Source organism: Lotus japonicus, chromosome 5 (genome assembly GCF_012489685.1).
Source record: "Lotus japonicus ecotype B-129 chromosome 5, LjGifu_v1.2".
Taxonomy (NCBI): domain Eukaryota; kingdom Viridiplantae; phylum Streptophyta; class Magnoliopsida; order Fabales; family Fabaceae; genus Lotus; species Lotus japonicus.
Genome location: NC_080045.1, coordinates 53071755 through 53096688, shown reverse-complemented (window position 1 = coordinate 53096688; position 24934 = coordinate 53071755). Strand labels below are relative to the sequence as shown.

The 24934-nt window shown below is 37.0% G+C and overlaps 2 protein-coding genes across 2 annotated transcripts; both read right to left on the bottom strand.

Annotated features, from left to right (window-relative positions):
• Positions 1-3968: 3968 nt before the first annotated feature.
• On the bottom strand, positions 3969-5693 carry LOC130720636 (heavy metal-associated isoprenylated plant protein 35-like). The gene is made up of 3 exons (XM_057571306.1): positions 5504-5693; positions 5336-5411; positions 3969-5218 (listed from the first exon to the last, which is right to left on the bottom strand). Exons 1-3 carry the CDS (start codon positions 5570-5572, stop codon positions 4170-4172), a joined length of 1194 nt encoding a protein of 397 aa, XP_057427289.1. The 5' UTR covers positions 5573-5693; the 3' UTR covers positions 3969-4169.
• Positions 5694-14081: 8388 nt separating this feature from the next.
• On the bottom strand, positions 14082-20147 carry LOC130716612 (respiratory burst oxidase homolog protein B-like). Its single transcript, XM_057566584.1, has 12 exons — positions 19860-20147; positions 19332-19491; positions 18439-18487; positions 17908-18021; positions 17385-17804; positions 16676-17062; positions 16272-16367; positions 16058-16173; positions 15854-15956; positions 15666-15739; positions 14525-15039; positions 14082-14438 (listed from the first exon to the last, which is right to left on the bottom strand). The coding sequence occupies exons 1-12, from the start codon at positions 20089-20091 to the stop codon at positions 14329-14331; spliced, it is 2376 nt and encodes a 791-aa protein (XP_057422567.1). The 5' UTR covers positions 20092-20147; the 3' UTR covers positions 14082-14328.
• Between the last annotated feature and the right edge of the window lie 4787 nt (positions 20148-24934).

The following is a 24934-nucleotide window of genomic DNA, read 5'->3' as shown; positions in this document are numbered from 1 at the left end:
TGTACCAAAATTACTCGTTTTAAATAAAGGGGACCAAAATTGCACAACGGATATACATAAGGGACGAAAAGTGCAATTAAGCCTAAACCAAATTTAAGATGCTTCTTCCAGTAAAGAATCAAAAGGTTTAAATTGAGCGTTTGGTTATAATTTTACCTGAATAAGTTGAGTTGAGTTAAGTGTATGAAATTTGAAAACACGCACACCGTACAATGCCAAAATAATAACCAAACACTTATTGTCATAAGGCTTAATTACAACTTTGGTCCCCAACGTTTACCAATGCCACGATTTTGGTCCCCGACCTAATTTAATTACATGGATGGTCCCCGACGTTGTAGGTCGTGTGCAACGTTAGTCCTACCGTTTATTTCTTAATGGAGGAGGCTTACGTGGACGTCTAGTTGGAGAGAAAAAGGAGATCTGAGGAGAGAGGGAAGCACGTGAGTATGACGTGAACTCACGTGAACCTTATATGAACTCATTATACCCAAATCTGAAACCCTAGGGATCTAAATCGAGTTACCTTCTTCGTTCCAGGGAGGTCAGGGGTTTGGGTATAATGGGTTCAGATAAGGGTCACGTGATACTCACGTGCTTCCCTCTCTCCTCATACCTCCTTTCTCTCTCTAACTGGACGTCCACGTAAACCTCCTCCATTAAGAAATAAACGGTAGGACTAACGTTGCACACGGCCTACAACGTCGGGGACCATCCATGTAATTAAATTAGGTGGGGGACCAAAATCGTGGCATTGGTAAACGTCGGGGACCAAAGTTGCAATTAAGCCTTGGCATAAACAAACTGTTTTCCAAACACACTCTTTAATCAGTTATCATCTTTTAAGGGAGCATATCAGGTGAGAGGAGTGGTTTATGGTGAGAGATGAGAGGAATATTTAAGAGCCCTTGGATCAAAATTGATGGCTCAGATTAAATCCCACTTTTAACACAATCACGTGACCCCTTCTCATACACGATGCAACCCCTGTTTCTCGTCCCTCTCAAACCGTTGCCTTCTCTATCGTTCCTCTCCAGGTAAGAAGCTCAGTTCTTCACCTTTTTTTTTTCATTCCATTTTCTTCTTCCCTCATCTCAAGCAACCCTTCTTACTCTCTATTGTTCTTCCCTAAATCTTACCAAAAGTCATCGCCTTTATTCTGTTGTTCTTCCTCCAATCCTCTCTATTCATCATCCTCATTCGCTTATCTGTTAATTAAATGGTTTGAGGGGTGGAGCTTGACCGCGGCTATGGAGTTTTGGCGGAGATGTGGCCGGAAAAATGGTCTGAGGAATTTCTGATGTGGGTGGTTGAGAATTGAGAAATTAGGTTAATTTTATCAAATTGGGGTTGAGAATTGAGATTTTCTGCTTAATTCTTGAGGAAATTGAATAATTGAACGATTTGAAACCTCCTCGCCGCCGTCAGAGACTGAGACGGTAGCCTCCTCGATGTCGCAATTAAGATCCATGATTCCATGTGGCTGTGAAGTGGAGCCGCAAGGCAAAAGGGGGGTCATCGTCAACATGAACAATCTGAAACCTCCTCGTAGCCGTCGGCCAGTGTCCCCTTCTATTTTCAGATCTGAACCGGCCACCATCACCTCCTCTGGTTCCGGCGAACCACCACCACGCTCTGCTAGCGCATCGCCGCCACTCTCCTCCTCCATTCTAAGACCCCCGCCGCTTCTCCTTGTCGAGTACAGCGCCGCCGCCTCGTCCCCTCTGATTCCAATACCGCCATTGCTCGTTCACGCCAGGATCAACACCATCGTTGTCGTCCAAATCCCTCATCGATGCCCTGGGTTGAGACTTGAGAGAGTGCGAGAGTGAGGAGAAGATGATGCTTCAGGGCCACAAAAATTAATGGAAAAAACAGGGTAGACCACGTGACAGTGTTTTAATAAAAATCAAATCTGGACCATCTATTTTAATCAAACGGTTACAAATCAATGCTCTCATCTCTCACCATAAACCACTCCTCTCACCTGATATGCTCCCCATCTTTTAATTATTTAACTTTAAGCAAAAGAAGGAAACTTCATTTGCCTTAAGTACTTTTTCCAAATAATGAAAATAAGTACAAAGTTCAACTACCCGGACGCCCAAAAAGCAAAAGAATTTATTTTTTTCCTTATAAAAAGAGTTGCTTTAAACATCAATGTGGAGCCTAGCTGCCTCTTAACAAGATGAGGACAACGAAAGTTCAGGAATTATACAAAGAAATATAAGATGTTGATGTGTTTTCTAACATCAAATAGGGTTGCTTTTCATAGAAAGTACACATAAGCCTTATTTAGTTACACTAGGGGGCAGCTGAAAATTGTTAACTAGAAGATCAGTGGCAAAGAAAAAGGGGGGAAAATGCATTATGCAAAGGAACTACCAATTCTTTTCAAAAGGAAACCTGTCCAACGAAGGGAAGCTCACATTATTTTTTGACAAAATTATAAAGCAAAAGCAACATAGAGAGGGTAGCTTTCGTTCTCCTTTACAAATGTAAATTCCACCACTGACCACACAAGACAGTCATTGAAGTTGATACAACCAACCATACACAACAAAATAAAGCACTTTTAACGGAAGTTATTGAAATGAGAGCACTTTTAGACAAATGTAACGAAAATTTAAACACACCATTGGGTGTCAACTGTCAAGTTCATGTGTCAATTGACCAGCTAGTCTCATTAACAGCACATATATGTATATCATATTTCTTAAATTAAAACTTTTAAACTCCTAAAGTCCTACTGGGTATGATATAGGGGTGATAATTTCCACCTCAAGGTGGGATGCCAATAGCATTGCTTAGAGAATTTTTTTTGAGAATTGGGATGAAAGTTCACCTGATAAAAATTTTGGGGTGAGGATGGAGATCATTTTCTCCGCCAATGACATCTCTACACCGTATATATAATTGAAAATATAATACGTCTTATAAATATTAGATTATAATAAAAACTTCACTTTTTGAATGAGTTAAATGTTGAATTTTACATTTCAAATTACTTATTTTGTAGACTTCACATATAATATTATAAATTTAATTTAATATTATTGGAACTTTATTATATATTTACATTAATTTGGACGTGGATGCGCTACCCATGTACAAATTCATTTCACGACCGAAATTGAGATGGGGACGGGAACAAAAGAAAGATGTAGGGATGAGGAGCGGGGAAGCACTCCCCACCCTCGCATATGGCGGGTGCCACCCCTAGCATGACAAGGCGGTAATAATTAATAAATTAATTTATATAATAGAATTTGTGAAACTTAATTATCTAAAAGTTAGCTCAAGAGGTGACTATTGACTTCCCCTACATAAAGACTTTTTGGTTGTATCGCAAGTCAATGTTGAATTTCTCAACACACATATTCACGCCAAAAAATGAGCATTTTGAGTATATATATGTGGTCTCTATTAAACAGATATAGGATAAATTTTAATATCATATTAGGATTTAAAAGACATAACTCTACCCTAAATGCAAAATGCAAGTAAAATGTGGAGATTGTTTTTTCATACATAAAGACTATTTTCAGCATAGCTCTAATCCAAGAATCCAAGAGTTCTTAATATTATCATCTTGTAAATTTGATTTTGATAATCTCACCTTTTTTGAACCGCTTATTTTTTAACACGTACCTCAACACATTTTTCAGAATATGTTCCATATGGCCCACCTCATATGCTCATACTCCTATAACCAATAACGTTTTACAACATTCCAGTGCCTAAAAATATAAAAAGCATACAGACCCTGCACAATCAATTAAGCCACAATACAATAGCACCGTGATATGGAGTTATGGACAATGTGGGGCAGCACTCAAGCACTAGCATGAGAAGGCCAATAATTAATTAATTATCTAATTCAAGTATAATAATACATATATGATATATCATCATGAAGAACCAAGAAGAACCACTGAACAAAAACCAGAGACCCCAGAGCCCCATAATTGTCCTCCCCAACTTTTCATTTGTTCAATTCAAAGCAAACAAATTGTGTTCCTTTTCCTAACTCTGCTTTTTGAAGCTTTTGATAATATTCCCCTATATCTACAGGCATTACAAAATTACCTCAATGCTCATACAAGTTGTATGTGTGAAAAAAGACCAAAAAGCACTTCAACAATAGAATGATTGTGCTCAACACCACATCACATGACCGAACACGCATTAGGATTTTCATCACTAAAGTATTCGAATGATTCCGACGGCTGTGATGAGGCATACGATTCTGATTCGTAGGTATACGGTGGAGGCTCCATTTCATTCCCCGGATGCACCACGTGGGCATATGAATACGGTTGTGGAGGTGCATAATACGCCGCACCATAGCCGCTGCTGCTACTAGGATGCGTCGTGTGGTAGCTCATGGTATAAACCGGAGCCGGCTGAGGGGGAGCATAGTAATGTGGTGGATACATGTGATGACGTGGAGCACTCACATTGTCAGGTGGGTACATGTGATGATGTGGAGGACTCTCATTGGCTGGTCTTGAAATTGGAACCGAAGTTGTAGGTCCCGGGACATGGACATGGCCTTGACCTTTTGACCGGTTACCCAAACCACCGGTAGCTGCCGCTTCACCACCACCAGGGTGTTCAGCTGTAACAGCAGCAACACCCTCATTGCCGTTGTTGCTATTCACTTTTGCTTTCCCTTTCTTTTTCTTCTTTTTCTCTCCGGTGCTACCACCACCACCGCCGCCGCCAATTTGTTCATTCCCCGGTGCTTCAATTTCCTGAGGAACTTGCACAGCCACGCTGACCTTCTTCCCGGTCACCGGTCCCGCCGGTAACACCACGGTTTGCCTCACCTCCGCTGCCTTCGGTTCTTGAAACTGCACACCGGGTTTGCCGGTTACACCTCCTTCATTAGCTTTGTTAACGTTAACCCCACCGCAACCGTCGCTGTTTTTAACGGCGGTGGTGGCGGCTTCAACGTTTTTTGATGCGTCAACGACTTTAACGGTTTCTTCATGGTGTTCTCCGCTTTGGGTGGTTTCTTCCCTGCTTTCTGGATCACTCTGTTTCTCTCTGTTTTCTGCAGGTTTTTCTTTCTTCTTTTTCGACTCTGCTTTCTCCGGCCATAACTCTGCGTGCTTCCCTGCCTTTGTCAATCTCTTAATCAAAGTGTAGCTGTCAACGTTCCCTGTTACCACCACTTTGTGTTGCCTCAAATCAATGTTTATGTCATCAACACCTTGATTACAGAGAAGATTAAGGTCAGTGTTAAGCACAAGGTTAAACTTTGTTGAGAAAATCAATACAAATGAAATCAAATACCCAGAAAAAATGGTTGGATTTTGAAGATGATTACCATATACGCTCTGTAAAATTTTCTTCACTTTTCTCTTGCAGCCTTCGCAGTGAATGGAGACTCTCAACGTAGTGATCTGGGACAAAAAATAGTAACAAGTTCAGAACATGTTGGAGAAAAAACCAAAGAGTTGTTAAACAAATGAATGAGAGTTAAGCAGATATTTACCTTGCCTGTGAGAGGTTCTGAATGTTGCTCCACCTCTTTAGCTTCTGCTTTTGATTCTGTTGCGGCCATTTGATTTGGACTTCAAAGATTGTGGTAGCAGCAGAGTCGGTTTGCAGAGAAAGAGAAGAGAGGGGAAGGGTAGTCTGAAACTGATGAGAATGCTTAAAAAGCAGAGAATAAGGGAATGAGACATGAGCAGGTAATTTATTAGTATTTAAAAGTGAATTAATGAAAGTAAAGGCTTTATGAAAAGGAGTGAAGGACATTATGAAAAAAGCAAAGACAAAATATCGTGGCATATATAAACTTTTTCTCTTTGTATGTCACTCATTCAATTGCCGTGGTTGGTTAGTCTTCTTTAATTTCTGACACTTTGTTCAATGAAGGACAGAAAGAGGGAAAACAGAAGGATACAAGAGAGGAGATATAACAATAACATAGGTCATAGGCACTAAAGTTAAACATTTTAGTTTTTTTTTTTGAATTTACATTTTAGTTAGTTTGGTGGTGAATAATAGCTGGGCTTTGAATAGGCTCCATATAGTGATTCCCGCGGAGATGACAAATCGGTTTTTGGCGGTTTCCCCAACTATGGAGGCTTCTGGCGCTGATGTTTGGACGTGGGAGGGCCAGGATTCGGGGAGATGCACGGTTAGAAATTGTTATTCTTGGCTTAGTGACCAAAATCAGGCGTTGACGGTATCGCAGAACTGGGATTGAATGTGGAAGTTTTGAATTCCGGAGAGGAAGAAGTTATTTGTTTGGCTCTGCCTCCATGATGCTCTTCCGGTAAACTCAAATCGTTTCAGGTGTTAATTGGCTACTTCGAAAGCTTGCTCTAGGTGCTCATGCACTCGGGGAGATGGGATACATAGTCTCAGGGATTGTCCCCATTCTTGTGAATTATGGGGCAAGGTGGGTGCATAGGGGTGGCCTAATTTCTGGAATCTAAACATGGCATGTTGTGAGGTTTCTAGCGGGTTTGTGGGGAGTGTGGAAAGGGCGCTGCAACATGGTCCTGGATGGTTCTCTGTGGACTGCGTGGCGGAAGGTCGCTCACAAACACGACGATTTACTCAGGTTTCTTCAACCTGATATGATGCACGAAAAAAATGAGTGGTTGAACATGGCCTGGAGGCCACCCCCGACAATGTTCTTGAAGTTGAACGTTGATGGCAAGTATATAGTAGGCGAAGGTCTGATGGGTGGTGGTGGAGTCATGCGGGATAGCTCGGGAAGGTGACTCGCTAGTTTTATGTCTCATGGGCTCGCCGACAGTGCTTTTCTTGCGGAGGCGATGGCGCTGCGGGATGGCCTCCGACTTGCTTGGGAGCGGGGTTGTCGTTGTTTGCTGTGTGAATCGGTTTGCAAGGAGCTGGTTAATAATCTGGATGATATGGAGTGGGTGCGTGTTCACGTTCACCGTGTCACTCTCAGTGAGATTCAGGACATGCTGCGTTGGAACTTGAGAGTTGAGCTTTCATGGGTAGCCCGGGAAGGAAACATGGTTGCAGATTGGTTGGCAAAATGTGGCCCCTTTCTCCCTACTACATGGATTCATGAGATTGAGGTTCCTCATAGTGAATTGAAAATCCTTCTCTTGAAGGATTTCCTCAGTGTTGTTTAGTTTTTTTATTTTGGTAGTTTTCCGATGTATAAAAAAAACTGATTTTATTGATTTATTAATAAGTTTAAAAACTCATTTAAAATGTTTGGTAAAGGACTTCATTTTAGTAGTTTTATAATTTTCTTAAAAAGTTTTTGAGATAGATTTTGTAGCTCAAAACTTATTGATTTGATTTCATTTTTTTTTATCCTGATTAAGCTCTTTTTTTTTTTGAAATGATCCTTATTAAACTCATATGCTCTCAAAACTTATTATCACTATTATTTTATATTTTAAAAAAAACCTTATATACTAAGTATGATATTTTCCTATCAAACTCATAAGCTATACGTGAAGTTTCCATGGCCGTCTTAAATATTTTGTTATTTAGGTAAATATGAATTTGTATATTAATTAAATTAATAATGTTACTTTTTACTATCTATTGATGTAATAAAAATGTGAAAAATGAAAACAAATTAAAAAATAATATCTACCCCATAATTTCCAAACTTCTCCAAGCCCACTTTACACTATTCACGGTATGTAATGTTTGTTTTTCCATTTCACATGGGCTTCCTCTCTAAGTTTACTTGGGTTGGGCTTTCTCTGAAGCATTTATATTTTGAAAACTCAAAAAAATAAATGCTTTCAATAATTGTTTTCAGGTTTTCCCCATTATATATTTTAAATTATAAATGTATTTGAATTAAATATATTTATTTTATATTATCATATATATGATTATGTGCTGCATTGCTTGTGTTTCTCAGAGTATACATTCATCATACTCACTAAAATAGGGTGCGTTTAATGTGCATCAGCTAATTAGGTGGTGTATCCATACACCACAAAAATAAAGCACAGGATATAATATTAAAAAAATTAATGGTAGAGATTGAAGATAGATAGGTGGTTTAAATTACTTTCATACCCTTATAATAATAAAATGAAAAAATAGTTGTGAAGCAGAATGTAACACCCCGATTTCGGTGGCGTCACTTTAGTAACCAAAAAGAAAATAAAGCGGAAAAACGTGAATATATATTTTTTTGATTCGTTTTAAGAAAAATAAACTTAAAGACTTGTCGAAATAAAGACTCTTCAGCGAATGATAAACATAACTAATGTACAATATATTTACAGCCCCCGCTTTAAGTAGTGAATCACGTCACGGGTATCCTCCAGTGACGGGAAGTAACCGAAAGTAGTGCCCGTGGGCAATATGTACAAACCAAAGTGAAAGGTCAAGTGTTCGCAATACAGTCCTCCAAAATGAAAGTAGGTCAGCCCAAAACAGCCTGAATAAGACCTCCTAGTCCAACCAACTCTCTGTGATTTCCATAAAGAAAACCACACAAAAAGCTAACGGTCGGGAACCTACCCTGCCCCAAAATACGAACATGACAACCAGAGCTATAACTCTACTCCTACCCTAATCCTGTCCAGAGGAGTACACCCCAGCACTCACAACTACATGCTAGCGTGATCATCGTCCGAATCAGAATCCATGACGACTAGGTCAATGTCTGCAACCATCCCTCCTCTCACTACTGCAACATGCTCCTATGCTGGTCTCACGGGTCCAGGACCCGAACCAAGGTCATCAGCAACGACAACAGTAGGTGAGATAGAGTCCGATGAAGTCCCTCCCACAGGCTCCTCCTCTGAGGGGTCCTCGTCGTCAGAAGACGACGGTGGTGGTGGTACTACTACACCGGGTCCACAGTGCACGCCGGGTGGCAGGTTGAAGCTGACAGTGTAATGCCTTGCCTCAGAACTCCCTCCGGCAAGTGTCCCAGACTGTCGACACGATCTTCCATTATTCTCCCCGAGTAGATCGCTCTGTGGCCAGCGGGGTCGACCACCCATGAGCCGGGGATCTCCTGATCAAGCATCTCAAACCTAGTCCCCCCGAAGGGTGGACCATCGTGAACCAATCCGCCATGGACATCTGACAATGGGCGTAGTCCGCCAAAACACAAACAGAAGGCGCGAGGGTCAACTCCAAAGAATTACATAAGTAATACACCCAGTAGATAAAGTTTAAGGGATAGCTACTTAGGCTTAGAAGTTTGATAGCATTATAAATTGTATATCTTCCAAGAAATATAAATGACAAATAATGACAATTAACAATCACACTCGACAACTAAGTCAGTATGCATGGTGCATGAATGAGATGACGAGGAACAAGATGCAATCCGGAAGGATGGGCACCAACGAGTAAATCCTAGCACCGGCCAAAGTGGGACCATTTCTGCTCGGGTGTCTCTTATACCAAACAAAATGTAGTCAGATCAGCAGTATACCCGCAGGCCTGCCATTTCCGTCTGCTACTAAGAATCACCGCAGTGTTCTTATGTGGAAATCCGGGTCTTATGACCATTTTGGAATCCACCGAGGTCCGGCATCCCACCGTGTATAAACCTCAAAATGTGTGCATGAATGCAAAGTGATTAGCCAAACAACGTCTCCGACCTCACTCGTCACGTCGTCACGTGTTCTAGCTAACTTATTGTCTCTTAAAAGAATACCCTAAGGTAAATGTCGATTCTGCGACAAAAGACAATTAATTATAAAAAGTGTATTATCTCATGATGACTTCTCGAATCATCCGACTCATCTCCATCCGATGGTCAAAAACTGCTCAGCGAGCAAAGAGTATCGACATACTCGGAAACTATCCGTTTCCCGGCTTATCTTTTAGATAGCCAAACAACAAGACTGCTCATCGAGCAAAAGAGTATCAACATACTCAGAAACTTATTAGTTTCCCCAAAACTTGGATTCGACGACACTTCTCATTTTCCAAAACTAATATTCAAACCCTAAGCTTTCATCTGAGATTGTTATCATTATTTAAAGGGTTCAGAGGTTGTTTAGTGTCTTATGAATTTACCTTGTAAAATAGTTTCCATTTAGTTTTATCTCTAATCTTATGAGTTTGAAAGATCGCATAATCCCAAGTAACTCCCAGAGAAGGTCTCGATCCACTAAAACAATAACGAGGCCCGAACCTCCGTTCGTCCCGTCAAACTTTCCCAAAATCTCATGATAAGTGTGGCATAACAGCCCGTGATCCTCACTCTGACGTACAACAGATATATGTGTAATTGCATAATCAAATGGCACAATCGAACATTCATGACACATATATCAACACATCATAGATTAACCATTTAGCACATAGCATGTGAATCAATATCAACACATCCTAGATTAACCATTTAGCACATAGCATGTGAATCAATATCAAAAACAAATCCAGCGATAAATAATCATCATTGTCAGCCGAAGCCTCAGAAAACATTTCCCAGTAAATCACAATCAAGTGCATAAACAGTAAATCAAGTCAAATTCATCGACACCTAAAGCATTATCTAGTATTCAGTGAGTAGCCCTCACCTGTAGCTCCTCCAGTGTGATCCTGTAGCGTTCCTTCACAATCTCCTCCTTCCACTCCTTGGAATTCCTCAAACGAACCTTAGAGCGAAAACCACAGAATTCAATCACAATCAGTCAGAAACTCAGCAGACAACAATTACTAAAGTTACACGAAGCATCATAAACTTCGAAGTACGATAATCTAACGCGATAAGACAAGTTTTCGAAAAAAGAAATTTCCTCCCCCATTAAAGGGTGCTCTCGACCACACACACTAATTGTTTGCGCCGCTTTTTCTTCGATCAGACTTGGTTCCTAGGTTATCATTAGTCGTAACTAAGGCGAATTAAAGCTCGGAAAAATTATCGGATCGAAAACTGTCGCAGGGGTATTTTGGTCAGTGTTTTTAGCTCGGAATTTCAAAATTGGAATTTCGAAAAACAAATTAGATGGGGACGTCACCAACGACGTTTATGACAATTAATCCTACTAGCGCTAAGCTAAGTCGAGAGTTTTAAGTCTAAAGGACGAAGCTTTGGCCAAAAATGGGTTTTTTCGAGCAGAATTGAAACTCGGCGGCAATTCGGCGAGATTCGGCAAAATGTAATCCGCTAAACATGCTCTTGGGCATGCAGGGAATAAGTTTAGACAGAGAAATCAAGTTATTTGGACAGTTTTACGAAAAGCTCAAAACTTTGAGCACAGAAAGACATAGAGAAAAGCGACAGAATTGACGATCATAAGTAAGGAATAACATCTATACCTCGAGGTCTTCGAGCAGCAATGAACGGTGCATCGATCAGGCAAGAAACGGCAAAAAATCTTTTCTCCCCCTCCTCCTCTCAAGCTCGTGGGTTTGGTGTTAATGGTGGTGAGAATTTTTTTGATTTTTTTCAAGCTATTTATAGTTAATGGAAAATGCGGAAAAATGAAAATTTCGCGATTCCAATTTTTCCTGTGCCTTCCTCTGTGAATTCTAAGATAGGTTCTGGCGACAGAATTCCAAAACTCAGAATAGGTTTCTTGGAATTAAGACAAACGATCCAAAGTCGGTGTAAATCTATTTTACCCGAAAAACTACTTTTTGCAGTTGATGTCGGATGAGAAAACTTCTTTCTGAAGAAAGGTTAGAAACCTCGAAATAAATAGGTGCACGCGTGTGAAATCTTCGTTTGAAGCTCCTAATAGAAAAAGTCTTCATCGACCGTTTATTTTAAGTTTCTTGAGTTATCAGGGATTTAGTTTCGGCAAACCTCCGAGAACTAGAATCGGACGTTCGTACATTTCAGGGTTTCGTATCGAAATGCTTGTCATGGAAAGATTAAGAGAAGTTCTAACATTTATCTGAAGATTTTTGGAATTAGTTTCCATTGTGTCTTTAAGTGCAAATTAGTCGTTTACTAACGCTCTCGTCCTACGTATAAGCGAATACTACTTGCGCTATAACCTATATCGACTTTAATACTATCCTTAGCCTTTTCCTGAACTTTCTCCTTCATAAATTAATTCCATTTGATAAACACTTGTTCAGGTTTTCCTTCACGTTACATCGAAACTAATCGTGAATAGGAATTTTATCGGTTTATTCTAAGCTTAAAAACTTGGGTCTCACACAGAAGAACTTCATCGGCGTTGCTGCGGAGGAGGTGAGCGGCGACGGCGGCGAATAAAGCAGCTCAGTTTCTCCCCCATAGATTTCGCTTTCCACAACCTTTCTTCCACCGTCCTTTTCCGCCAGCGTCTTCAGCCCAGTCACTGGATTCATCAATTGCAGGTTTTCCACCCCTACTGCACATAGCGCCATCCACCATTCAAATTTGTCCTCAATCAGTTTAAGAAAATGATTCAGGTGGAAGAACCCAGATCTGTGGTGCTATCGATGTTGGGTTTTAGAACTAATTGCATCATAATATACCTTCCAAGTTGATTTTGAATCCTCTGTTTTTACTGACCTGACCATTTCATGTAATAATCCTGGAGGCAATATCATCACGCAGAAATCAAATAGTTTATCCCATGAAGATAAAGTTGGCAAAATCAGCATGTTTTAAACAAATGAGGAAGTTCTTGCTAGTGCAGATATATTGATGGAACGAAAGAAAGCAAGTTATGAAGCAAATGAGGAATTTGATGAATCGATAGTGATAAAGGAAGGTCTGGGAAGAGAAGAGAGGGCTTACGGTCGCGGATAATTTTCTTGAAATATTTGTAGTCGGCGACATAGGAGGAAAATCAGAATCTGACATAGACATACTCTACTAGGGTTGGAAGGTAGAAGACAGGGACAACTTGGTATTTTCCCACAGAAATTTGATGGTGTATGGATACACCATCTAATTGACTGGTGCACATTAAACGCACCCACTAAAATACCTAAACTTCATTTTTACAATTTTCCATAATGTCACATCATCTACACCACTTTACTAACTTTTTACTCCAATCCAACAACTCTTAAAAGTTTATATAGTGGATCTCACCATCAACATCACATTTGTATATTTTATTATTTATCTCCATTTTAATTAATTGTAAGTGCTTGTAATAAATACAAGCTCATTTTTCAAGTATAATACGTGTATAGTATCTATTCCCACATACTCATCTTTGTTATGTTAGAATTGAATATGTACTCCAATAATAATAGATACTCATATGAGCATGTATTTAACATTAGATACTACCATTGAAGATAAAGTCTATAAATTGGCCATTAAATAGTACTAAAGGCTAATTTATTAAATAAATTTCTTAAATCATTTTAAAATACAATGACATTTTTTGAGTATGTATTAAAGTAATTTGATAAATTGATTTATCCGGTATGATTCTATAAAAAATTCTGGTATATTGTGGTGATGAGGTGTCTTAGTTATGTTTGTGTGTTGTTTGATTACGAATAATGCTCTTATATTTTTGTAATGTTTTCATTATAATAGAAGTTGAGGCACACCACCTGCATTAAAATGGTCCATATTCATTAACATCCGCATCAAAAAATCCTTATAGAAATCCATATTCACTTTCATAGGGAATTTGGATTGAAATGTTGTTTGGATCTCTAGTTCAAACTATAGTGTTAACTATAATCACCTACAAAACTGATTGGGACGAGCAGGCATTTGACTAAATTGATTTCTTCAATTTTTTATTACATTCCTATTAAGTGTATAATGATTAACATGATGAAATCATTATGTGTAGGTTAACATAGCTCGTAATGGTATTAACAAGTGGTCAAGGCTGAATAACATTCATCAAGAAGCATAAACAAAAGATACAAGATGATTAGCTTCATCATTGGTATTATACGCTGTTTACACCGCTAAGATGTTGACATATAGAAATTGTATGACCTGTTAAATATAAACTAGCGGATTTCATTGCAATATTAAGTCTCAATTTTGCTCATAGATATTTGACTGCAGTTGCTTTTGAGAAAGCAGTTCAAGTGTTTATTCATAAGTTAATTAAGAAATTTATGAATAAAAAATTGCAACAATTAAGTGTAAAAACATGAGAAAAATAAGGTATAAATCATGCATTTTAGACGAGTATCTGAGTGTGGCATATAATAAAATGATAGAAACGAAAAGAGGAAAAAATCATATTTATTCTACAAAATTATTACATAAATAGATAACTCATAGTTAATTGATGATTTATCTAAGAGCACTCAACTTCACGATCCACTTCATACTACATGTGAAGACAATATCACTTGGCAAAAGCACCTAGCTAAACATGTAGCTCTACTGCAAATTTGATCCAACTATGAACTATATATATCTATGTATTGTCACATTGAAAGGGAAAAAAATATGACAGGTGTCTAAAAATTCTCTTTGTGAAAATCAAACTTTGTGCTGGTTTTTCTTGAAAAGTCTAGGGAAAGCCTTTTTAGTTCTCCAATCAATCCATGAGCCCCGCAGTAAAAAACACCTACAAATAAATTAGTTTATTAGAAGTTAGCTATGCAAGACTTATAAGTTAAATTTAAGCAATAAAAGAACAAAATCAATACTTACCGACTCTTTTGTCAGGGTGTTTGAGAGAAACATGTTCAAAGACATTTCGCCAATTTGGTCTACCAAAATGTGTCTTGACCCTTGTCTCAGAAACTTTATCCACGCCATATTTGGATTGGTAGAGGGATTGAAGCATTGTGATCAAAGCAGAACCATCATCTCCCTCTTTATACACACCGGTGCAATAGTTGTGAAGCTCAATCACTCCTTCCTTATCATTCTCTGCTATCTCATTCATCAACCCTTTGAACCATTCGAAGGAACCTTGCTCCCGAGTAACCCAATAGAAATAGGCTTGCTTGGTGGCAAAATGTTTTTTCTTGTTAGTCTTGACTCTACTTTCGAGCACTCCATTTTCTATGTCTTGTTGCTGCTTAATGTTATTTAGCATGCCTTTGAGTATGCTAATCAAAGGGGTGGCACCAATTCCTAGCCCCACGAGAAGGAGGACTTCATAGTTTTTGTAGTCTTGTGCTGGAGACCCATAAGGTCCATCAATCCAGAGCCTTGGAATCCTGCAATATTTATTTGAGTTAGGGGTTTTCTAACTTACCTCAAATATTAAATAACATCATCTTAGATGAACCAATTTGTGTGTGTTGGGAATTACACCCACTTGTTTGCTTGAATTTTTATAAGGAGTTGTCCAACACACCCTGTGGTATAAAATAATTCCATCCTAGATATATAGACCAATCTAATAGTATTATTATTGAAAATTCAAGTAAAAATGTGTGTAATCAAAAGAGGTACTAAAATACCCATTCAGACTCATTTTACAAACACAAAACTAGACATAAGCCAACACCAGAGCATAGAACCTTATCAAATACAGAGGTCAAACCTTAAAAAAAAGGGGGTTTTCAAACCACAAGAGATTAGGGGAACTATATATGATGCTCTGCACCTGCATGGCTGCAACTATTAACCTTTACAAGACATCAATTGTACCTTTTCTAAAATGTTACTCACAAGTCACAACAAAGAAATCATTCCTAAGACATGCATAATTTCACTACAAATATCCAAACATAATTCACCTTTCTATTTCTAAACATATGTTGATCAAGCCAATACATATCCATACAAGTGAGTGGCATTGTTGCACTAAAACCCAACCATCAAATACAACTTAGCATACCTTGGTTTGCTGGTGTCTGCTAATGTATTAGCTTGTAGAATACATTTTTGGTCATCACTTGATGGTTGACATGCCTGTATCAATTCAAGATGATCCAGGAATTTTCATGAACATTTAATTAGAAACATACAATTTGTAACATCATAAGAATCTCTTGAAAAAACATAATGCTATTGTAGAAGATTTACTTTTTCCAAAATAGCTTGCAGCTGAGAGGTCCAGTCACCTAAAGTTCGAATATGAACGCTTAAGTAGTCATCTTCTGGAGCTGATGTAATAGAAAAGGGATGCCTGATGAAAGAAACCAGTATAACATAATCAAGTCACCTTTCTATATGAATGGAAATAATAACAATAGGAATAGGAATTTTTAAATTAAATTAGTTGCATACCATTCAAATGGGGAGATGTCTGAACAGTTAACATAAATATACTGGCCACTCATGTACTTAAATCCTTGTGGTTTAGACATTTTCAATGCAAATACATTTCCTGTGTACCAGGAAACCTGGATTTTAAAAAGAACAACGTTGAAATTTCATTCACAACACCATTAATAACACAAATAAATTTAAAAAGATAGTGAAGATTTTTAAAAATATTTACCGATTGAATCCTCACATATTTGAAGCAAGACCTGAAAGCACGAATTAGCCTTTCGCTTTCATATAGTATCATAGGAACGGCGAGATACATCCACGTCTATATCAGAGAATTTTTTTAAGCCAAATTCAGCAATCAATAAGATGAAAAACATATTTGCAAGCAAAAAAAAAAAAGGGAATAAAGAGCGCCTGCCTGAATTCTACACATAGAGAATCCAAATCGATGATAATGAATTAGAATTTTCTCACGTTACATGTGATATTGTCAAGTGAAACATTGTGTCTATCTTTCTTCATAAATATTCAAAAGATCTCATAAATTCAATGGTTATGATATACAGATAAAAACATAACAATGCCATGTTTGAAGTTATCACATGAGAGTATATGAATGAGACAACATACCGTATTCTTATACCATTTCTTGCTAAGGTAAAGGAAGTGTCCGTGAATGACAAGAAGCACATAGACAATGATCAAAAGGTGATGGGAGTACCAAAAGGCATTGAAACCAGTGAGTTTCTTCAAAGGTTTAGGGAGTTTGAGTCTGTTCCTACGAGCCCAAGGTTGAGCCAAAATAAAAGGTATGGCCATAAGCACCACCATGAGCACTCCGGTCCAACCCTCGGTCCCTTTCAAGAACCACCAATAGTTGTCGGGTTTGTTCTTCCCAAAAAATGGTTTCAAAGGTTCATATTCTGCTGCAGTTGTGTGTAATAACCTTGGGAAGTCACAAGTCAAATGTGCAACTGCATGCAATCCAATCCCAATTGCAATGCCGAAAGCGATAACCTAAATAAATATAAAAAATGTGTAAATGTTTGCTACATTATTTTCTATGATTTTGTTCTTCTCTCAATATAATTTATAAAACATTAGTGCAACTGATGTTTCTTAGAATATTCATCTTGTGATCAATGGATATTAGAACTCACAGGGTAGCCTATAGTCGAATGGAACTTAGATTAGTATCCTAACATTATGTAACTTTCATCCTATGTTTGACTACTATTCATGATTATTATAGTGTTCAATATTTGGTAACTTGGTTTTAGTAGTGAGTAACATCATAAAGGGGGAAAAGTGAAACAAATATGATGTAAATTTATATTACCTTATGAAAGTTAACGTTGTCATCAAATGGGACTACCATTCCTAACTTGGTCTTGCTTCTGAGCCAAGTTATGGTGTTTCTACAGATGGGAAACAAGATTAAGGCCATGTTAAATTTGAGTGTCTCAGCGCCACCCTTAGCTACTACAACACAATATCCCATGACATCGAATACGGCACGGTTTTTGTACTGGAAAAATTTCCAAGTGAAAAGTGCTACACAAATAGAGAGCCACAGGGCCATAACCCAAATACGTTTCCAATTGTCCTGTATAAAGTATGCTAGTGCTTGGAGCCCCCGCTTGATGGGGTTCCTCTCTTTGGTAGGAACAAACTTTTGGCTCAACATTTGACTCACCACCTTACTATCTGTGGTTGATTGTGCTGAGGCTTGCAATAGAAGCATTTCCAAGCTGTACAACTGCATGAAATCGCACATTATTTACTTGCAAACCAATTACAAGTCCATTTTCTAATTGATCAACTTGATCTGTTTTCAATTATTTTGTGTGCAGAGTACAAACCTCAATGTATCCAAGGTTGTCCGGATCCAGCTCCTCCATGATAAGGGAAGCATATTCCCCAGAGCGTTCTTGTATTTTTGACAACTTATTAGATGAAGCACTAAGGGAGATAATCTGTAAAATGAATCATAAATACAACAATCTTCAAACTTCCACAAGTCTCTAGTAAAATAAGATATCTACCATATAGAAATTAGTATTTCAAATTTTGCTTTTAAACAACAACAGAAACTTATAAATACCTTAAGGAGTACAAGGAATATTCCAACCCATATACAAAAGTTCTAGGACTAAGAGAGTTACACAACCACACTCACTTACCTAGCCTTAAAAATTCATAGAGGCCTTATACAAGAGTTTTAAAACACCCAATTCTAGACAATGCAAAGAGAAAAGAATGAAATTTGTATTCCAATAGTCTAATGGTCACGGACTTAGTAACAAGTTGACGTTTTCCCTATTCCAATTTAAAAAATTAAGGATTCACATATTCTTATATATGAAAAATGACAGTAATATTTTTTTTTTTACCTCTTTTACTTGTTCTTCATTAATTCGTCCATCAGCATTCTTGTCTACCCTGTTATGAGGTAAGTTTACAACAAAGAAAATTCATCATGAATAAAGAGGAAAAGTAGAGTCTTTCAATAAAAAAAAAATTGCAGTCCAACATTTTAATGGTTTTAAAAAATTCAACATTTTCTTCTCTTTACTCAGGAGTCACACTGTGACGGTAGTGTTCGACGAGCTCTGCCCCTTCCTCCTCCTCCTCAAGTGAAGGGTTTCATATCCTTTAAACTTAACTTTTCATGATTTCTTTTATAACGAAATTTATAATTTATGAATTAGTCTTTTATGCTCTACATAATGAATTGAGTAATTCTAAACTCTTATTTTGAAAGAGTTACCAAACAGAGTAATGGGGTGAATATTTTATTTTTTATTTTATGTCAAAAAGGTATAACTTAGTATATCCCCTAAGTTTCACTGGTGATTTTGGCCCACTTTGAAAGTGGTTCATGTTAGGAGCATGAGGATCCATAACCATTGTCCATTGGTTTGTTAATCCACAAATATAATACTATTCTTATTTGTTTTATTTTTTTACTATTTTACTCATATAATGAAACTTGCTTAGAAGTATATGTTAGAAATATTAATATAAAATCTTCACGTGACTCATATTAAATAACGTAAGTTTTTTTATAATTTGTTCTTAATATAGTATCAGAACTGAATTAACAATATAATTTTTTTTGAACAAAAATTAACAATATAATTATTTATGCACAATTTACTTAACAGCTTAAGTTTTTAAAATAAATGTTTATGGACAATACAAGCGTGAATATTCAAATAGTTTGAATCATAAAAATATAATTGGAAGGAGAAAAGGAATTCATAAAAAATAAAGGAACTCTCACAAGTCAAAAAAGGTCTGAACCCTTGAATCAAAGCTTTGATTTGTAATCTGCTCCCAAATTTCACGCAACTCATCTTTGGTTATGGAAGCTGATGTTATGCCTCGACGACGAGCTAATGCATCAAACAACTTACAAGCAAAATCCTTCAACTCGCTCATTCCTAATTGCGATTTCCACCCAGATTAAAATCACCAATAACATTAGTCTCAATAAGAGTTTATTAAATCATTGAGAGAGAACTAATGTGATTGAACCATTTATATAACAATTAATTTGCAGTTTCAGGTCGTAAAAAGCAAGAACAAAAGCTCACATTTACACTAATGTATGCATGCGAGCTTATAATTTTAATAAACTTGTAAGCTAAGTACTTGAAAATTAACTCAAAATATAAAGACTTAATTACAACTTTAACTCTCATAGGATAAAAAATTATTTACATAAACACTTAATTAAACTGCATAAGCAAATACTCAAATGTGGTATACACAATGCAAATGTGAAAGTAATGATGAAATTAATATGTACCTATGCATTCGTTGAAGCGAGTCTTGAGTAGTTTTCCCTCAATTGCCAACCCGTCAAAGCGCTTCTCAACCTCCGACCAACCTTCAAGGACAACGTTTTTTGTCAGGACCCTGAAACATTGGAGGGAATGAGTTGCTCCGGATTTGTATCGATCGACCTTGAGCTTGTCACAGCCGCCATTGCTATTGCTGCAAGTGAACCTCGTATCCAGCCATGACTCTTGGATCTCCATTTTGCAAGCCTTTAGTAGCTAATTAATTTCTCTCTTCACCTTACAAGGGAAATTTCTACTATCTAGCTACATAGGAGACGCGAATTTATAAGCATTCATTTTAAATTGATAATGTATCTTTCATTTTATTACTAACTGGTGTTTTTGGTATTTTTATTCTTTAAATTACATCCTAGCTCATAGAATATTCAAATCTAAATGTTTTGCATATAGATATTGTTAGTTTTATGTACGTATGTATGTCTTTCATAATCATCAAAGTGATGCGTGCGATAAAAGGTACCCGCTGAAGGTAAACAAAAATCAGCATTGTACTTACTATCGATACTTTTTTTTATTTATTTTTAACAAATGTTCTTTCAGGCATTCATTATAGAATTTAAATAATAAATTCTTTTATCATTCAATTTTAAGTATATTATAAAAATATTCTTGTTTAAAACTTTCAATTTAAAACTGATGATGTTATTTAGGAAGGAAAATGCTTTAGCTCACGATAAAGTAAAAGCACTATCATGCACGAATGAATCTGATTAGTCATTAACTCTAAATATAAAAATAAAATTGCTACTTTTTTTAGCTTTAATCGTTCTCCTATTTTAAAATATACTTGGTTGTGTGTGCAGTGCACCTTATAGGTCATGTGATATAGCATTCATGTTTTAGCAACAAGCATATAATTATAGAAAGGTAATAGATTAAAAAGATGGGTATGTTGAAAATTTCAAAAAGATTTTGTGCATGAGCGAACAGATTGCTTAGGGCCTGTTTGGTTTACTTGTTTTCTATTTCCATTTCCACTGAAAATTGAAAATAGAGCTGAAAATGTGTTTGTTTACATTTTAGAAAATGTTTCCACTGAAAATATTTCTGAAAACAGGTCTAAATTTGAAAACAAATAAAAATCGTTTCCAACGTTTTCTGTGAAACACTGAGAAAATGAAAATGGTAAAACACGGTGGCAATTTTGTGAATAGAGGGAACTTTATTTAAAACAGATTCTTTCTTCTTCCAAGTAGCGAGTTCGAACCTAGACTTTTGAAATAGTTTCTCCGTTACTTTTTTTTTTTTTTTAAATGTCTGTTCCTTCGTTTTTTGTTTTTTTTGCATTGTTGTTCCTTCGTTACTTTGATGGGAGTCTATGGTGTCACCCATAAAAAGGGGTGCACTTGTGTCCCCCATAATTTTGAAGTAAGATTACAAATTTATCCCTAATGCATTGCTGGCGGTTATAACCTTCAGTGGGCGACACCCAGAAATTTTCTCTTCTTCCTTCTCTTCGTGTGTGGTTTCTTCTTTCTTTCCTTTTTCCTAACATCATGTCTTCATATAGCTCTAACCCTTCCTCTCATCTGGGTTCACTCTTCTTTCTGAATTAAAAAATTAAGACTCTAGAATATCAATTTAAGAAAACAGAGGAGAGATTGGAACCAAAACACCGATTTAAAAATGAAAATCAACAAATACAAAGCCAAGTTATTGACGTTGTTTTGCTCTGATTCATTAAATTGGGAAGTAACTTTTCTGAATTGGACTCCCTTTTCCCTCATGCCTGAAATATTTTCTCAGTTGATGCGATATTGGATGAAATCCACCACGAAGCTGATACTGAGAGAGTGAGAGACCCATATTCTTCCACATATTAGGGTTTGAAATGGAGAATAGAAAGGGTCAAAATGCTCTCCAATAAATTAAGTTTATGCTAAGGTAGAGAAGTTGGGTTGCCGGTGCGAGAAACAGGTGGGAGGTGGAAAGCGGCATTGTTGTGAGTGGAGTAGGACGAGACAACCATAACCAGGAAGGAAGAAGAGGAATTGTTTTAGTGAAAGGCAGGGCAATTTAGTAAATCCATAACTTTAATCTAAACCGTTTAAATACTTAATTAATATATCTACGGTGTAAAATTCATATACATACTGTGTCCCCCTTTTTATGAAAGTTTTTTTGTAAGGGACACCGGTGCACCCCATTTTGTGGGAGACTCCACCAATGGTTTTGGTTTGCAATCTTGACTCTTGCATTGCATCAATAAAAAAAATAAATTAATGATAAAATTAATGATTAGATGCATGTCAAGAGGATTGTATTAATCATTTTGGTAAATATATTAAATATGTATTTTTTTTCCGAAAGAAAAAGATATATATTATTAGATTGTATTAATCATGGCAAGGGAAGCGGCTAGTGAGGGCTCGCAGCGATGTGTTTGGAGTAACCCTCCATCTAATGTTTATGCTTCACTTTATTTAGATGCATCTAGTTAGTTTTGTTATGTCTTTAATCTTCCTCCTATAACCAAAAAAAGATTGTAATAATCGTTCCCGAATGAGTGACGACATACATCAAAATTAGAAAAACAGAAAAAACAAATAGATCAACAATATACATGAATCTCTAATAGAAAAATATGATAAAATATATATACAAACATTTTTATCTGTTTATTAAATAAATAAATATATATATATATATATATAATGTAAACATGTAAATTATTCATTAATGATTTTCAAAAAAAATCATTAATATTGTGTACATATCTTTTTTATATAAAATTTATTTCTTATTTAGTTTGAAAATAGTTGAATCAAACACATTTTCAATGTTTGCATTTTCAGAAAATGAAAAATGGGGAAGTTGAACCAAACGTGTTTTCTAAATATTAAAAATTTGAAAATGAAAATCATTTTCAGAAAATGAAATCAGAAAATGAAAACAGAAAATGTTTTCTCAAACAAAACAGGCTCTTACATTTCTTAATTTATATGTCATTATGTTTAAAGATATTTATAAAGTAAGAGAGAGTTTTATCATCACATTATAGTAGGAGTTTGCGAGATTTTTTTTCAAAAGGGAAAATTCATCGAAATATATAAAGTTGAGAAACAACCTTTTACAATAATATTGAGGAGATTGGGGGAGCTAATGAGTCGAAGAAATAAGACACTAAGAGAACTTGATGTCACATCTTAACCAAAAACTTTAAGACGTTGGATATATGAGTCACATTTCTTACAAAGTCACTTCACTCATTTTTATCCAATGTGGGACTTCAACTCACACTTGAATCCTCAACATTCTCCTCCTCAAGTGTGAATCACCGTCACATCACCATACTCCTCCTCAGCTCCTCCCCTGAAGCTATCCACACTTGCACCACCACTCGCTTCACCGCGTCAACGAGACACTCCGCCTAGTCGTGACACTATCAGAAAGACTTTCGATACAATAAGTCATCATCATGGTTACACCAACTATCGACGCTGATAACACTTGTTGAGGAGACATAGAGAGCCTATGGGTAAAGGAAACAAAACACTAAGAGAACTCAAAATCTTAATGCATTTGGTTTATGAGTCACGCATCTCTTATAATGTCTTCACCTTACTCATTCTTAACGAATGTGAGACTTCAACTCATAGGAGGAGCTCAAAGCATGCGACCATGCACCAATAGGCCATCATCAAAGACCACCAAGATATTTGGACATCACATCTCTTATAAAGTCTTCACATCACTTATTCTTCACCATTATGAGACTCCAACTCACACTTCAATTCTTAACATTCTCTCCTCAAATACGAGTCACCACTACATTACCATGCTCTCCCTCCACGCTAGCGGGACACGCCGCCTATTAACACTTGCCCTATCATTCGCTTCACCACGTTAACGGGACACGCAACCTATCTATACCGCTAAGAAGACTTTCGACATAAGGAGTCGTAATCACGGGTACACAACCATTCACTCTGATACAATTTGTTGGAAAAATAGAGGTATCTCAAAGCATGAGATCATGCACTAATGTGCTAGTACTAAAAACCACCAAGAGATTTGGATACCACATATTTATCCAAAACATTAAGGTATTGAGTTTATGGGTCACATCACTTATAGAGTATTCACTTCACTCATTCTCAACCAATGTGGGACTCTAGCTCACACTTGAATTCTCAACACTCAACATGAGTACAATGATCAAACTAGCAAAAATCAAACTATTACATAAAAAACCCACAAAAGCCACAAGCATAATCACATCTTTTACCGCCAAAAAAATAACCCACCAAAACGTCAAAATAAGCACCGAACAACACTGGCAGACAAGTTCAACCGAATCAGATTCTATCAATCCGCACGAAATCTACCAAAATCGAAACAAAACCCAGCTGTGCAAACCAGAAAGACCAAACAACAAAATACCCATAGAACGCCATAGACCAAGAACCTAAAGAAACATAAATAAAACAAACTAGAGAAAACCAAAACAAGAATAACCCTCACAGAGATGCAACCACCATCACGAACCGAAGTAACCTTTATACGAGGGATAACAACCTCCTCTTCTAGTACCAAAATAACAACAACCCTACAACCATCAAGAACAATTTTTGGGAAACGAGTCATGATCAGAAATCTTGAGCACGACGAGCAAACCATTGATAGACCAGAAGTAATCCTCTCTTCATCATTAGAGAAAGAAGCCATACACCAAGCCTTTGCTTCCCGAACAACGACATCCCTCCAGGAGGAAAAGAAAGACCTCCCACCGTTTGAGGAAGGAAAAGCCCCAAATTTCTCAGGCGAGACCTTAGCTCTGAGTGCCTTCTCTCTCTAACAAGAACACACATATCGCGAAAATCTCGCTAGAGCCATTGTCAAGACCGAACCAACCACTTGAGCACCGCTCAAGAGGCTGATCGCCCGAGATGCAAGCTTCGAAGATGAATACCACAAAAATTCAAACTGAGATATCCTCCTAATCTTCCTATCAAGAACAATTTTTGGGAAACGAGTCGTGATCAGAAATCTTGAGCACGACGAGAAAACCATTGATAGA

Excerpts from the sequence above, each read along its gene's own strand:
- LOC130720636 (XM_057571306.1), bottom strand. The coding sequence starts at position 5,572 with ATGGCCGCAACAGAATCAAAAGCAGAAGCTAAAGAGGTGGAGCAACAT. Across the intron at positions 5,412-5,503 it reads CAGAACCTCTCACAGGCAAG|ATCACTACGTTGAGAGTCTC; the intron begins GTAAATATCTGC and ends TTTTTGTCCCAG. Across the intron at positions 5,219-5,335 it reads AATTTTACAGAGCGTATATG|GTGTTGATGACATAAACATT; the intron begins GTAATCATCTTC and ends TCTGTAATCAAG.
- LOC130716612 (XM_057566584.1), bottom strand. The coding sequence starts at position 20,091 with ATGGAGATCCAAGAGTCATGGCTGGATACGAGGTTCACTTGCAGCAAT. Across the intron at positions 17,805-17,907 it reads ACAACCTTGGATACATTGAG|TTGTACAGCTTGGAAATGCT; the intron begins GTTTGTACTCTG and ends GATTTCATGCAG. Across the intron at positions 17,063-17,384 it reads ACAACGTTAACTTTCATAAG|GTTATCGCTTTCGGCATTGC; the intron begins GTAATATAAATT and ends ATATTTATTTAG.